The sequence below is a fragment of the Geosmithia morbida genome (assembly GCF_012550715.1).
Source record: "Geosmithia morbida isolate 1262 chromosome Unknown scaffold_5, whole genome shotgun sequence".
Classification (NCBI taxonomy): domain Eukaryota; kingdom Fungi; phylum Ascomycota; class Sordariomycetes; order Hypocreales; family Bionectriaceae; genus Geosmithia; species Geosmithia morbida.
The window spans coordinates 1,326,523-1,339,002 of record NW_023336192.1 but is presented as its reverse complement, the minus strand read 5'-3'; the positions used below and the strand labels follow the sequence as shown (position 1 = coordinate 1,339,002).

Here is a 12,480-nt window from a genome sequence, read left to right as displayed (position 1 = left end):
CCCCCCCCCCCCCCCCCCTCCTACCAAACCACCGATTTTCTCTTTTCTTTTCTTTTCTTTTCTTTCCTTTCCTTGTTCGTCCGTATATAATGGTAGAGATGATGTGAAGACTGCCGACACGGGGGTGTAGTGAGCAATCATTTCTCCCTCGTGATGACCATCTTCTCACGCTCATTCTTGCGCCTCTCAAACTGCTTCTTGGTGTGCCTCCTCTCGTTCTCCTCGCGGCGCTTGATGGACTTGATCTCCTTGGCCTTGATATCGCCGGCCTTCTTGATGACGGTCGGGATGTGGCGGTGACGGCTGATGCGCCTGAGCTCGGGCATGTGGGCGTAGCGCTCGGTGAGGGCCTTGTTGTACTCGAGGGACTGGCGGTGGCGGGCGGACTTGACGCCCTCCCGGTCGGAGGCGTTGGCCCTCCAGAGGCGGACGTTGCCGTCGTCGGAGCCGGAGAGGACGTAGCGGGCGTCGGGGGTCCAGCGGGCGGCCATGACGCGCTGCATGCGCTTGGTGTGGTAGACGTCGCGGGAGTGGCCGCGGTTGCGGTCCCAGAGGCGGACGGTCCTGTCCCAGGAGGCGGTGACGAGGCCCTCCCCCGTCGGGGAGAACTCGACGTCCATGACGGCGGCGACGTGGTCCTTGTAGACGTTGAGGGCGCGGTCCATGCGTCGGGTGTCGAAGAGGTAGGCGTTGTGGTCCTCGGAGGCGACGGCCATGTTGAAGGCCTCCATGGGCGACCAGGCCACGCGGTTGGCCGTGAAGGTGAGGACCGTCTTGGTCACCGGCGTCGACATGCGAAGGTCGTAGATGACCAGGGACCGGTCGTTGGAGCAGGACGCCAGCACCGACGTCTCGACCTGGTTGAAGGCCACGTCCGTCACCGAGTCCACCGACGTCGGCCACTTGAGCACCTCGGGCGCCGCCGTGTGCCGCTCCAGGTCGTACACGGCCACGTGGTCGCTCGCGGCCGCCGCGAACGCGCTGCGCGACCGGTGGCGCGACAGCGACGAGAAGGTCCCCGCGCCCAGCCACGACCACAGCGGCGACGCCGACGTCTGGGACGGGTCCCACAGCTTGACCGTCCGGTCCGCCGCGCACGTCAGAAGCTTCCCGTCCAGCGTCCACTCCATGCCCTTGACGATGTGGTCGTGCGCGGGCGCCGTCCAGAGCTGCTCCCGGTCCGTCACGTCCCACACCTTGACGATGCCGTCGCCGCTGCCGCTCGCCACCCGCTCCAGCGAGTTGGGGTCCTTGGCCATCGAGTACACCCCGTCCACGTGGCCACGGCCCATCTGCCCCACGAACGGCTTGGCGTGCATCCGCTCGAGCTTGGTCGCGTTCAGCGCCCGGGTGTATTCGCGCGCCCGCTCGAACGGGTGCAGCGCCGGGTCCAGGTTGCGAGGCTGCTTGGATGTGCTGGACCCGGGTGGTTGGTGGTCGGCCACCGACCGCGTGAGGGCCTTGACCTTCATTTTTCGTCGAACCTCTGGTCCTTTCGGGGTATCCTCATATAGCTTCGTAAACGGGAGGGGTGGAGGGAACGACGATTTCGGTCCGCGATCGAATGGATTTTTTTTTGTCAAAATTCTCGTCGTTTCGTCAAAAGATTTGTCGGTCAATGGTGGGGAAAATTATAGTCAGGCTGATGTTGAACTTGCTTTTTTTCCTTTTTTTTTTTCCCCTTCCCTGTCTTATCATTCACCGATAAGATTCTCGTGGCTTACTAAGGCGTCGCCACCAGGCCCCCCCGGATGGCAGCAGATGTGTGACAAGGGCGATTTCTCCGAGTAGAAGCTTCCATTCTCAACCATCACCATCGGCAACCCTACATCGCGCGGCGAGGGAAACGTTACGTTCATCGGCAATTGCACGAGGAAACGACGACTTTGCACTCCGAACCCGAATTCGACCTCGACCTTGTGACGGAAAGCTCGCGCGCAGCAAGCAGTACCAACACGACGACGACGACGACGACGACGACGGTGAGCGGCGCAAGCCCGTTTGCGCATCGCCAGAATGGACGGCATGGACTATGATCCCATGGCGATGGATGTGGATTCGGAGCATCCCCAGGTGAAGATTTCAGCGGTACGCGGGATTGACCCTCTCTTCCATCCATCTCTCTCTCTCTCCCCCTCTCTCTTGGTACGGTCACGGTTTGCTGAACAGAAGGGAGGTCATGCCAAAAAAACAAAAAAAAACCATAGGCCGACCCAATGCACGTCGAATTCCAGCTCTCCAAGACGCCGCTGTCCTTTGCCAACAGCCTGCGGCGAGTGATGCAGGCCGAGGTGCCGACCATCGCCATCGACCTGGTGGAGATTGAGGTCAACACGTCGGTGCTGGCGGACGAGTTCATCGCGCATCGACTGGGGCTGATCCCGCTGGACTCCAAGGCGGTCGGGGAGCTCAACTACTCGCGTGACTGCGACTGCGAGCAGTACTGCGAGCAGTGCAGCGTGACGCTGACGCTCAACGCCAAGTGCCAGTCGGACGACATCATGAAGGTGTACGCCAGCGACATGGTAGCCGACGGGAGGCACTCGAGCTCGGTGGGCAAGCCCGTAATCAACGACCCGGACGGGCTGGGCTGCCTCATCGCCAAGCTCCGTAAGGACCAGGAACTCAAGATCACCTGCATCGCCAAGAAGGGCATCGCAAAGGAGCACGCCAAGTGGATGCCCACATCGGCCGTCGGCTTCGAGTACGATCCTCACAATAAGCTTCACCACACCGACATGTGGTATGAGAACGACACGGATCCGGAAAAGGAGTGGTACGTTTTTGTCTTATTTCTCATGGTGTTTTTTTTTTTTTTTTTTTTTTTTTTTGGTTTTTACCCACTTTACAGCTCGTCCTCATCCCTCCCCATATATTCATCCATACATGTGTCTTCTCTCCCTTCTCGTGTTGTTTTCATCACCCTTCCTCTCCTGACCTCTGAACCCGAACTAGGCCCAAGAGCAAGTACGCCGAGTGGGAAGACCCCCCACAAGAGGGCGAACCCTTCGACTACGACGCCAAACCTGTACGCTTCTACTTTGACGTAGAGACGTCGGGCTGCATGGACCCGGACCAGATCGTCCAGGGCGGCATCCGCGTGCTGCAGCAGAAGATTGGCGGCCTCCTCAAGGGCCTCGACCCCAAGAAGTACGGCGGCGACGAGGCCGACATGGACGGCGTCGGCGGCCCCCGCAGCCCAGACATGGCCCTCGACGGCGCCGGCACCCCCTGGCAGGACCAGGGCTACACCACCCCTTACGGTGGCGCCGCCACGACCTATGGTGGTGGCATGACGGCCTACGGTCAGGGTGGTGGCCAGACTGCCTATGGAGGAGGCGCGACGTCGTACGGAACTGCGTATGGACAGTCGACTTGGCAGTAGCAGCAGCAGTACGGTAGTAGTAGCTATCGAATTCGGGACACGGCGTTGGACGGGTTTCTGTGTGCTAGGTTGTTGAGTAGAGGAGGAGGCGGGTGCTTTTCAAACCCCCCAAGACGACAACTTTTTTTTTCCATCTTGTTGTCACGCTCCTCTAGTATGTATTATCAAAAAAACAAGAGAGAGGAGCGACGAAGAAGAGTGACGATATTGCAAAGAGAAGTATAAGGAGAGAAAAAAATCTTGGTAACGAGGGAAGCAAGGATGGGCGAGCATATTGTAAATCAAGAATAAATATAAACATATAGAATAACCAAGTCCCTTTATCAAGTCGTTCCCCCCCCCCCTCCCCCCTTTCTTCTTTCTTCTTTCACGCACTGGTGGTCACTGGTAGTCTATTCATGGCCATTTTCTATCACCGTTCTGACTCTCTCTATCGGCTGCCCAGTATATCTAGAATATGGATAGACCAAAGACAAGCAACAAATATGGAACAAAAACAACACTCTACTAACAAATGTGAGGGGAAGACTGAGGACGGAAAGAAAAATCCAAGGTCAAACGCCAGTGATGAAAACTAGGACGAGAGAAAATGCGGGCAGGATATCCTCCTCTATACTGGTCACTCGTGCAGGGATTGATGGCAGGAAGAAGGGGAGAGAGATGGAAGGGAGGGCGTATAGAAGAATGAGCAAGGTGAAGAGAGACAAGGTCAGATGTCTACAGGGTGGGCTCTTCCAGTCCCTTGAGGTTTCGATATGTCTTACGGTGCATCTCGAGGAAGACAAAGGTACATATCGTATGACTAGGGAGGTATTAGTGGTGGTGGGTCAGACAACGATAGGAAGGGGAGGGGGGACGATATAAAGAAAAAGAAGAAGAAAACCACGAAAAGGGGGAAAGTCAAGAAAGCAAAAGAGAAATACGGAGAGGAGAGAACTCACGGTCCGAGACGCAAGAAAGAGGGCACCCATCCCTTGAAGACCCATCCGGGACCATCGGTACGATAAATGTCCCCGATCAGACGAAGGATGCCAAGGTTGTGCGAGCTAGACATGACGCGGGTCTTGATGACGTCAATGGGGCTGGTGACGGTGGCAGCGACGAGGCCGGCGAGGAAGGAGGCGGAAAAGTGGGTGGTGAGGTCGTCCCCGAGGGGGGTGTAATCGAGCAGCAGCCTCTTGAAGGCGTCGTAGCTGGCGAGCTGGCTGGCCGTCATGACGGCGGCGCGGCCGCTGTTGGGCAGCCAGCCGCGGAACCAGCTGGCCAGGCCCTCCTCGCGGGCCATGCGGACCATGCCGTCGACGGCGTGGCGGTAGTTGCGACGCTTCTCGACGGGGAGGGCGGCGTCGTGCTGCATGCGCACGTTGAGCACGTCGGCGAAGTTGCCGGCCACGCCGCCGACGAGGCCGGAGCTGGAGGCCATGGCCACGAGGAGGGGGAAGGACGGCTTGATCTGCTCGCCGTCCGGGCCGGCGGTGAAGCGGGACTTCATCTCCTCGTAGATGCCGAAGCGGACGGTGGAGTAGGTCAGCTGCCGGAGGAGGGCGGCCGACAGACCGCTGTACAGGCCCAGCGGTCCGTCCTTTCGGAAGATGCTGACGAATGTGCCCGACATGTTCTTCGGCGCATCGCCGGTGCGAGTCTGCAGTCGGACCTGTGGTTGATTTGTTTGCGTTCGTCAGTTCCCAATGGCCTTGCCTCCCCTCACCGATTCGAGCCGAGACAAGAACGTACCTTGACTGTTTTTTTTTTTTTCGTATGAGATGCTCGTCAGCCTTCTAGACCGTGGAAGAAGAAGAAGAAGGAGAAGAAGGAGGAGGAGAAGGAGAAGGAGAAGAAGAAGAAGAAGAAGAGGAGGAAGAGGGAAAGAGCATACCGAGGTCGAGCGGATGTGTCACACATGCAGCCATACCGCTGGCACTCCCGCCGAACCAGAACGGATAATGCACAGGCGTAGAAGCATTCTTCTTCTTCTGCTTGGTGGCCGGCGACGACTCTGCGTCATGTACGCTGGCGGCGGTGGTGGTGGTGCCGCTCATGATTTGCGTATGTCCGTTGTCGCAACGGTGTTTCGCCTCGGTTACGGCTCGGGTAAGCTATAGAAGCTCTATGAGTAGCAGCAATACGATGTGAGACGTTGGGAAGATGTACGGGACTCCATTCAGGGTAAATGAGTAGGCAACATTCAGGAGTGAGACGAATGGGAAGAATGAGAGAGAGGGAGAGAGAGAGAGGGGCACACAACGGAGGGTGAGAGAGAGAGAGATGAGAGAGAAGGAAACGCAAGGGAATGGGATCATGCGGGAACGAAAAAGACTTGTCGTCGTTATTCCGACAGGATCGACTCATTCCCCATTCACGAGGAAATTGAATTGAAGGGGAATTAATAATGGATTTTCTCATTGGTCAAGAGCCCAAATAAAGTGGGATGTGGAGAGGTCCGAATCGGCAACGTAGAAAGGTGAGAGCTTGGAGGTGTTTTTTTTCTTTTTTCTTTTTTTTTTTCTGTTGTATTCCTTTTCTTGATGGACATCTACCCGTCTGTCTGGACGGCAGAACACCGCGATTAACGATCTCTATCTACTATCAATCGGGTGTGTTCGAATCGAGAACGGTCATGAGACCTGTGCAGTCGTCTCTGGCCATGCGCCGACTGCTCTCTACAGCCTATCGTCGACCAGCCGGGAGCTGCTGCCGCTACCAGGGGCAGTCGTGTCTCGTCGTAGTCGCGAGGGCATACTCTTCCAGTGGGTGCTATCCAGACAGCGGAGAGGCAGAAATGATCAGCTGCGTGGAGAGAGAGAGAGAGAGAGAGAGAGAGAGAGAGAGAGATCTAACCTTTTTTTTATTATCACTTTCTTCTCATCTTCCAAATAAATAGAAGCCGACGAGACCTCCCCCTCCCCAACAACAACAGCAACATCATCACCACCACCCTCATCGGTGACGATACGAGGATCGACATACAAGACGGACAGATGGTTCAACGTGCCGCCCAACGTGCTGGAAGCCACCTCCCGCGGGCTTCACATGCAAAAGGACCATCCCATCTCGATCACGCGCAAGATACTGGAGGCCAGCTTCCCGCCCCCGACGTACCGGTGTCACCACGCGCTGAGCCCGGTGGTGACGACGGAGCAGAACTTCGACTCTCTCGGCTTCCCTCGGGACCACCCGGGCCGCGCCCGCTCGGACACGTACTACGTCAACGCCACGACGCTGCTGCGCACCCACACGAGCGCGCACCAGGCCGACACGTTCCGCGCCGACGAGAGCGACGGCTACCTCATCGCCGCCGACGTGTACCGGCGCGACGCCATCGACAGCAGCCACTACCCCGTCTTCCACCAGATGGAGGCGGCGCGGTCGTGGGACCGCCGCCTCGTCCCGGACGGGGACGTGGCCGCCGCCATCATGCGCGACGTCGAGCTGCTCCCCCGCCACGGCGTCGAGGTGGAGGACGACACCCCGGCCTTCCACCCCGAGCGCAACCCGCTCCAGGGCGAGCACCACTCCCCCGCCGAGGCGCAGGCCATCACGGCGCACCTCAAGCGCTCGCTCGAGAACATGGTGGTCGACGTCTTCTCCCGCGCAGAGAGGGCCAGGGCCGCCCTGGACGGCGCCGAGGTGCGACGTCCCGCTGAGGGGGAGGGGGAGGGGGAGGGGGCGGAGGAGCCGCTGCGCATGCGCTGGGTCGAGGCCTCGTTCCCGTTCACGAGCCCCTCGTGGGAGCTCGAGGTCTACTACGCCGGCGACTGGCTCGAGATGCTGGGCTCCGGCGTTGTCAGGCAGCACCTGTACATCGACGCCGGCGTGCCGCACAAGCTCGGCTGGGCCTTCGGCATCGGCATCGACCGCCTGGCCATGCTGCTCTTCAGGATCCCCGACATCCGGCTCTTCTGGTCGCGCGACCGCCGGTTCCTCTCGCAGTTCGAGGGCGTGGAGGACAACCTGGACGGCCTGAGGAGCTTCGTCCCCTTCTCCAAGTACCCGCCCGCACCGCGGGACCTGTCGTTCTGGCTGCCCCGGAGCAGCCGGGATGGAGCCGCGGGCGATGCCTTCCACGAGAACGACGTGATGGAGATTGTCAGGTCCGTCGGGGGCGATACCGTCGAGGAGGTCAAGCAGTTCGACGCCTTCACCCACCCCAAGACGGGGAGGGAGAGCAGGGCGTACCGCATCGTGTACCGGAGCTGGGATCGCACCCTGACCAGCTCCGAGACGAACGAGCTGCACGACCGGGTGTGCGAGGCTCTCACCAGGGAGCTGGGCGTGACGCTGCGGTAGATGGCATGGCCTCGTTCCATACCCATGTGTGCTACACTGTACTGCTAATACTATACTGTATATAAAGAGGAGCACAGCCTGTTTTGTATCAGAACTACCATCACGTATCATCGTATCCCGTCTACCCATCATCATCGAAGCATGGGAGCTTTTTTTCTTTTCTTTTTTTTTTAGGAAAAAGAGAGAGAGAGAGAGAGGAGAAGGTGTTGTCGGCTGATAATTATATTATTTCGGGGAAAAAAAGAGAGAGGAAAAAGGTGCTGTCGGCTGATTATTGTATCATTCCGACGTCTCGTGCTGTCGTATACTGATGACTAGTATTGATATCTGCACCTAGCAGAACGAAGCCTATCGGTGCCAGTAGACGCCAAGAGGTGGAAGTCGTCGGCACTGACGGAAGGATGGCCAGAATGCCGCAAATCCGGTCACGTTCGACGGATCCGGCGGTGACTCTCGGTCATGTCGGCTGTCGCGGTAGCGGTACACGAAGCTTGGCAGCACATGCACCGCCGCCCTTCGTCTCATCCTCCCCAGGATGAGGCAGAAGGGAAGGTGTCGAGCATGAGCGGAATACACGAGGACGATGGCGATGACAGCGACGGACGACAGCGACGACGACGGCAGCAGCGAGGGGAATACGCACAGCCGTCATGGGTCCTCTCGCAGAACGCCGAGAGGCAAGACAGCGCAACGTCTTGTCCTGCTCTGCGCCTCCCGGGTGCAATCAAACATGTCGAGCACAGCCTCTTCCCACTCCGCGGTGGGCTGGTCACGGCAATACCGGTTAAGCTGTGGCCTGGCCCTGGTACGGGGTACGTGAGATGGATCTGTACGGATTGCATGTATGAGCAACTACTCCGTACTACTCCAGTCGGCATCATACCAGGCTGTGGGGGTTGCGTTCGAGGACGGAGTGGCGGGATGGCGGCTGCCGTAGCCCGTACACAGGTAACCTGTAGGCTGTAACCTGTAGAGCGTAGGCTGCAGCAGGCTGTGACCTGTAGAGTGCAGGCTGTAGGTGCGTCCCCAGGGACCCCAGGGGCCCCAGGGACCCCAGGGGTGGCCGTAGTCGAAACCTGACAGGCGTGGCAATGGGATCTGAGATGCTGAGATGCCCTTGGGGGGCAAAAGAATTGATTCTTCTTCTTCTTCTTCTTATAATAATAACAACTGCCGTGATATCAGAGTCGCTACAGCCACTCGTATCATTGCAAACAATTCCGCGGGACCTGGAGAGTCCAGTTAAGGATACGAGTTGCGGACAGCCAGCTGACAGCGGTCCAAGGTCCACTGACGGTGCCCACTGACGGTGCCCACTGACGGTGCCCACTGACGGTGCCCACTGACGGGGGACTGCGCCGCCACTGTCAAAGCCGCGTCCCAGCTTGCTCGGCCCTTACTCGTACACGCACTTCCTACTGCAGTCTGCAGAGAGCTGGACCCTTTTTAGCGCCTGCCAACCTCTCTCTCCACCCGGTACTCCGTAGTACATGTACCGTTGGTCCGTAGGCGCCGCCGAACACTGCCACCGAGTCCTGCGCCCCTCTCTTTCTCCCTCGTTCCTCTACCATCTCCCCTCTTCATCCATCTTAAAGGTCAGCATCTTCTCTCCCGTTGGACCGATCCCTTCCCTTCTCAACTCTCTCTCTATTCCATCCAACTTCATCCATCGCCCTACTAGAAAATTTTCATGACAGGACAAGAGAAGGAATTATAGTATATCCTGCCACCATCGTTCCTCTTCTCCTTCCTCTTCCTCTCCCACCTCCCTGCTATTGCTTCTCTAGTGTTTACCGTTCCCTCCAAAACACACACACACACACACATTCCCCACCATGTCCACCGATCAACCGACCGCCGCCGCCACCCTCGGCCACTCGCATCGGCCGTCTCGCTCCTCGTCGACGACGTCTCGCAAGTCCAACCTATCTCTCGACCTATCCAGCCTACCTCCGTTCATCCCCCCCACCCCTCCCTCCAACACGCTCCTCTTCACCAACCTGACGGATCCGGACATCTTCAGGCCCGACAACCTGGCCACGATCCGCAACCTGATCTCGGCCTCGGCCTTCATCCACGCTTTCAGCCCGCTCAGGTCCTTCTGCCGCATCGTCGTCTCCTTCTTCGACGAGGAGAGCGCCATCCGGGTGCGCTCCATCTGGGACGGCGAGGCCATCATGGGTCACCGCGTCAAGATCTACTTCGGCCAGAACACCCCCGTCCACGCCCGCCGGGAGCACCTCGCCCTGCCCGACGCGGGCAAGCTCTTCTTCATCTCCCCGCCCCCCAGCCCCCCCCACGGCTGGGAGATGCGCCTCGAGGACGCCCCCAACAAGCTCGTCCACGCCGACGACCTGGCCGCCGCCCTCGCCAAGCTCAGCCACGACGCCCCCGGCCCCGTCTTCCACACCCAGAACTCGCCCGACCAGTCGCCCGTAGCCGACCAGCCCGCCGGCCGCGGCTTCAAGATGCGCAGCCGCAGCTCGACCCTCATCTACCGTCCCGAGGACGACAGCGCCAACATGCCCGCCGTCGTCGTCGAGGATACGACTGACGACATGGACGACGACCGCGAGCCCCGTCCCATCACCGCCCATACCTCTCTCCCTCCTGTCGAGCTGGCCAACTCCTGAGCACGGCTCTCGTTGTACTCTCTCCTCTTTCATCTCCCTCATACCCTCCTCTTTCTTCTCGTCTCATCCTTTCTTCTATCAGCATATTCGTGCGCGTGGCGTTGGTACGGGAGCATTCGGAAATGTGGCCTTCCTCTTGTGTAACTTTTTTCTCCGTTTCATGATTTCTTCTCTCTTTTTTTTTTTCTAGCCAAGACGTGATCCATCGGTCAGCATCCTTGGGCGCTTGGAAATACAATTTTTCTTTTTGATTCAATCTGTTTCATGCACTCATCTCTACTGTGGCTTCCGGTGAGCTTTTCTTGTTTCGATATAATTGTTCACGTATTATAGGTCAGGTCAAAAAAGGGCAATCTTACATGACTCTCATATAATGACGTTTCATCATGATGACATCCGTTTCTGAGCCAAGTATCACTATTCTCTGTACATGTACATGCCATGCTGGCACAGCGCAGGAGAAGAAGACAAGGCGAGGAGGAGGGCTGGAGCATGGATATTCGAAACAGAGATGAAGGGAAGAGCAGAGGAGAGATGAGCTAATAAAAAACCTGCTCAGATGGGACGGCAAACCTCGGGACACGATGATGCACCACAACCTCCTCCCACGGCAAGACGGCCTGCACCGACCAGCCCAGCAGGCCGACGAGCACGACGAGACAGATGGACACGCCCAGGACGAAGCGGGCCGGGTCCATGGACCGGAGGATGACGGATCCAGGAACGGTGTAGGACGCCATGCCGGTCGATTTTCCGTGGGCAGGTCTGTACTTGAAGGGGAACTTTGTCGGTCGGCCCATACCTCCCGAGGCCTTGTCCATGATGAAGTGGTATGAGTTTTGGATGAATCTCTGGATTTATATTTCGGTGTCAGCCTTGTCAGGAGGGGGGCGGGACGTGGTCAAGCAGTAACAGAGATGGGGGGGAGGAGAAGGGGCAAGGCGGATAGTGAAAAAAATTGAAAATTTGAAAAAAAAAATTTGAAAAAAATAAAGAGAGAGAGAGAGAGAAAGAAAGAGGTTGCGGACTGAAGAGGTGATGATGAGAGGGGGGGAAGAGAAAGGGAAGAGAGAAAAACAGGAGAGAAGAGGAAGAGAGGAAGAGAGAAAGAGAGAAGAAGAAAGAAGAAGGAAGGAAAGGATACTAACCCTATCCCGCCTCTCACGAAGAACATCGGGAAGCCAAGGATATACCGCACTGTCGATCCAGGAAAGACGAGACTGCGCCCAGGCAAGCACACGCTCAGCCGCGGAGGGGGCGTCGATGGCCAGGTCGACGGCCATGTCCTCGCCGATGAGACGGTAGGTCACGGCGGCGAGAAAACCCCGGGAGGCGAAGAGCGGGGGCGCGTTGGCCTGCGAGGTGAGGATATTGTTGGCCAAGACGCGCGACTTGTCCGAGGGCCGGACCTCGGACACGAGGATGGACTCGAACGACATCTTGGCCCCGAGCGTGGTGGCCATGCAGTCCACCGGCGTGCCCATGACGTATCCCACCCAGCGCCACAGGGCGAGGAAGTCGGCCGCCTCCCGCGGGGACAGGCGCACGCCCTGGCGCGGGAGGGACAGGAAGACGAGGGAGGTGGAGTAGGCGTCTATGGTGGCCATCTGGTGCAGGTGGTTGATGGGGACGCCACAGGCTTCAACGTCATAGTACAGTCCCTTGCCGTCCCCTTGCCTCCCCTTCTTCTCTTCCACTTTCCCTTCCACTTTCCCTTCCACTCTCTCCTCCTCCTCCTCCTCTTCTTCTTCTTCTCCTTCTTCTTCTTCTTTTCCCACTTCTTCTTCCCCAGTGTCACCCTGAGTATGACGACGACGACGACGATGACGACGACGACGACTGCTGCTGCTGCCGCTGCTCTCGCTGCTCTCGCCCTGAAGTTGAAGGATACGTCGACGGACGGTGGCGTGGAGCAGACGTACACGCACCGACGAGACGAAACCGGCACCGCCTGGCTTGACAGAGTCAACGTCCCGGACTACCTCTAGGAAGTGCTGGGCCGTCTCGAGGAGGCGTCGACGAGTCACCTGTGGGCCGAAACCGCCGGTCTTGTCGAGGGTCTCGCACACGCGCCAGCCGCCCATGCCACCTAGGAGGGAGTTGAAGAGGAGCTTCGGGATTTTAGTGTTTCTTCTTTTTTTTTCTTTCTCTTTCTTTTTTTTTTTTTTTGGGGGT

General features: G+C 58.2%; 6 protein-coding genes across 6 annotated transcripts in view; 3 read left to right on the top strand and 3 right to left on the bottom strand.

Annotated features, from left to right (window-relative positions):
- Window positions 1-137: 137 nt before the first annotated feature.
- Window positions 138-1,472, bottom strand: GMORB2_6400 (DDB1- and CUL4-associated factor 13; the record flags this gene model as incomplete). Its single annotated transcript, XM_035468370.1, has 1 exon — window positions 138-1,472. One exon carries the CDS (start codon window positions 1,470-1,472, stop codon window positions 138-140), a length of 1,335 nt encoding a protein of 444 aa, XP_035322351.1.
- Window positions 1,473-2,016: 544 nt separating this feature from the next.
- On the top strand, window positions 2,017-3,385 carry GMORB2_6399 (DNA-directed RNA polymerase II subunit RPB3; the record flags this gene model as incomplete). The annotated part of the gene is made up of 3 exons (XM_035468369.1): window positions 2,017-2,088; window positions 2,208-2,776; window positions 2,956-3,385. The coding sequence occupies 3 exons, from the start codon at window positions 2,017-2,019 to the stop codon at window positions 3,383-3,385; spliced, it is 1,071 nt and encodes a 356-aa protein (XP_035322350.1).
- A 717-nt stretch (window positions 3,386-4,102) lies between these two features.
- On the bottom strand, window positions 4,103-5,424 carry GMORB2_6398 (solute carrier family 25 (mitochondrial dicarboxylate transporter), member 10; the record flags this gene model as incomplete). Its single annotated transcript, XM_035468368.1, has 4 exons — window positions 4,103-4,187; window positions 4,327-5,039; window positions 5,120-5,124; window positions 5,262-5,424. The coding sequence occupies 4 exons, from the start codon at window positions 5,422-5,424 to the stop codon at window positions 4,103-4,105; spliced, it is 966 nt and encodes a 321-aa protein (XP_035322349.1).
- On the top strand, window positions 5,389-7,672 carry GMORB2_6397 (phenylalanyl-tRNA synthetase alpha chain; the record flags this gene model as incomplete). Its single annotated transcript, XM_035468367.1, has 2 exons — window positions 5,389-5,476; window positions 6,303-7,672. 2 exons carry the CDS (start codon window positions 5,389-5,391, stop codon window positions 7,670-7,672), a joined length of 1,458 nt encoding a protein of 485 aa, XP_035322348.1.
- A 1,835-nt stretch (window positions 7,673-9,507) lies between these two features.
- Window positions 9,508-10,305, top strand: GMORB2_6396 (Calcipressin; the record flags this gene model as incomplete). The annotated part of the gene is made up of 1 exon (XM_035468366.1): window positions 9,508-10,305. One exon carries the CDS (start codon window positions 9,508-9,510, stop codon window positions 10,303-10,305), a length of 798 nt encoding a protein of 265 aa, XP_035322347.1.
- A 539-nt stretch (window positions 10,306-10,844) lies between these two features.
- GMORB2_6395 (uncharacterized protein) overlaps window positions 10,845-12,480 on the bottom strand; it is a gene marked incomplete at both ends in the record, with an annotated part of 2,421 nt that continues 785 nt past the window's right edge. Inside the window, 3 exons of the mRNA XM_035468365.1 lie at window positions 10,845-11,156; window positions 11,454-11,977; window positions 12,143-12,416. Of these exons, the coding sequence (XP_035322346.1) occupies window positions 10,845-11,156; window positions 11,454-11,977; window positions 12,143-12,416 (1,110 nt within the window). The remainder of the gene's footprint in view (window positions 11,157-11,453; window positions 11,978-12,142; window positions 12,417-12,480) is intronic.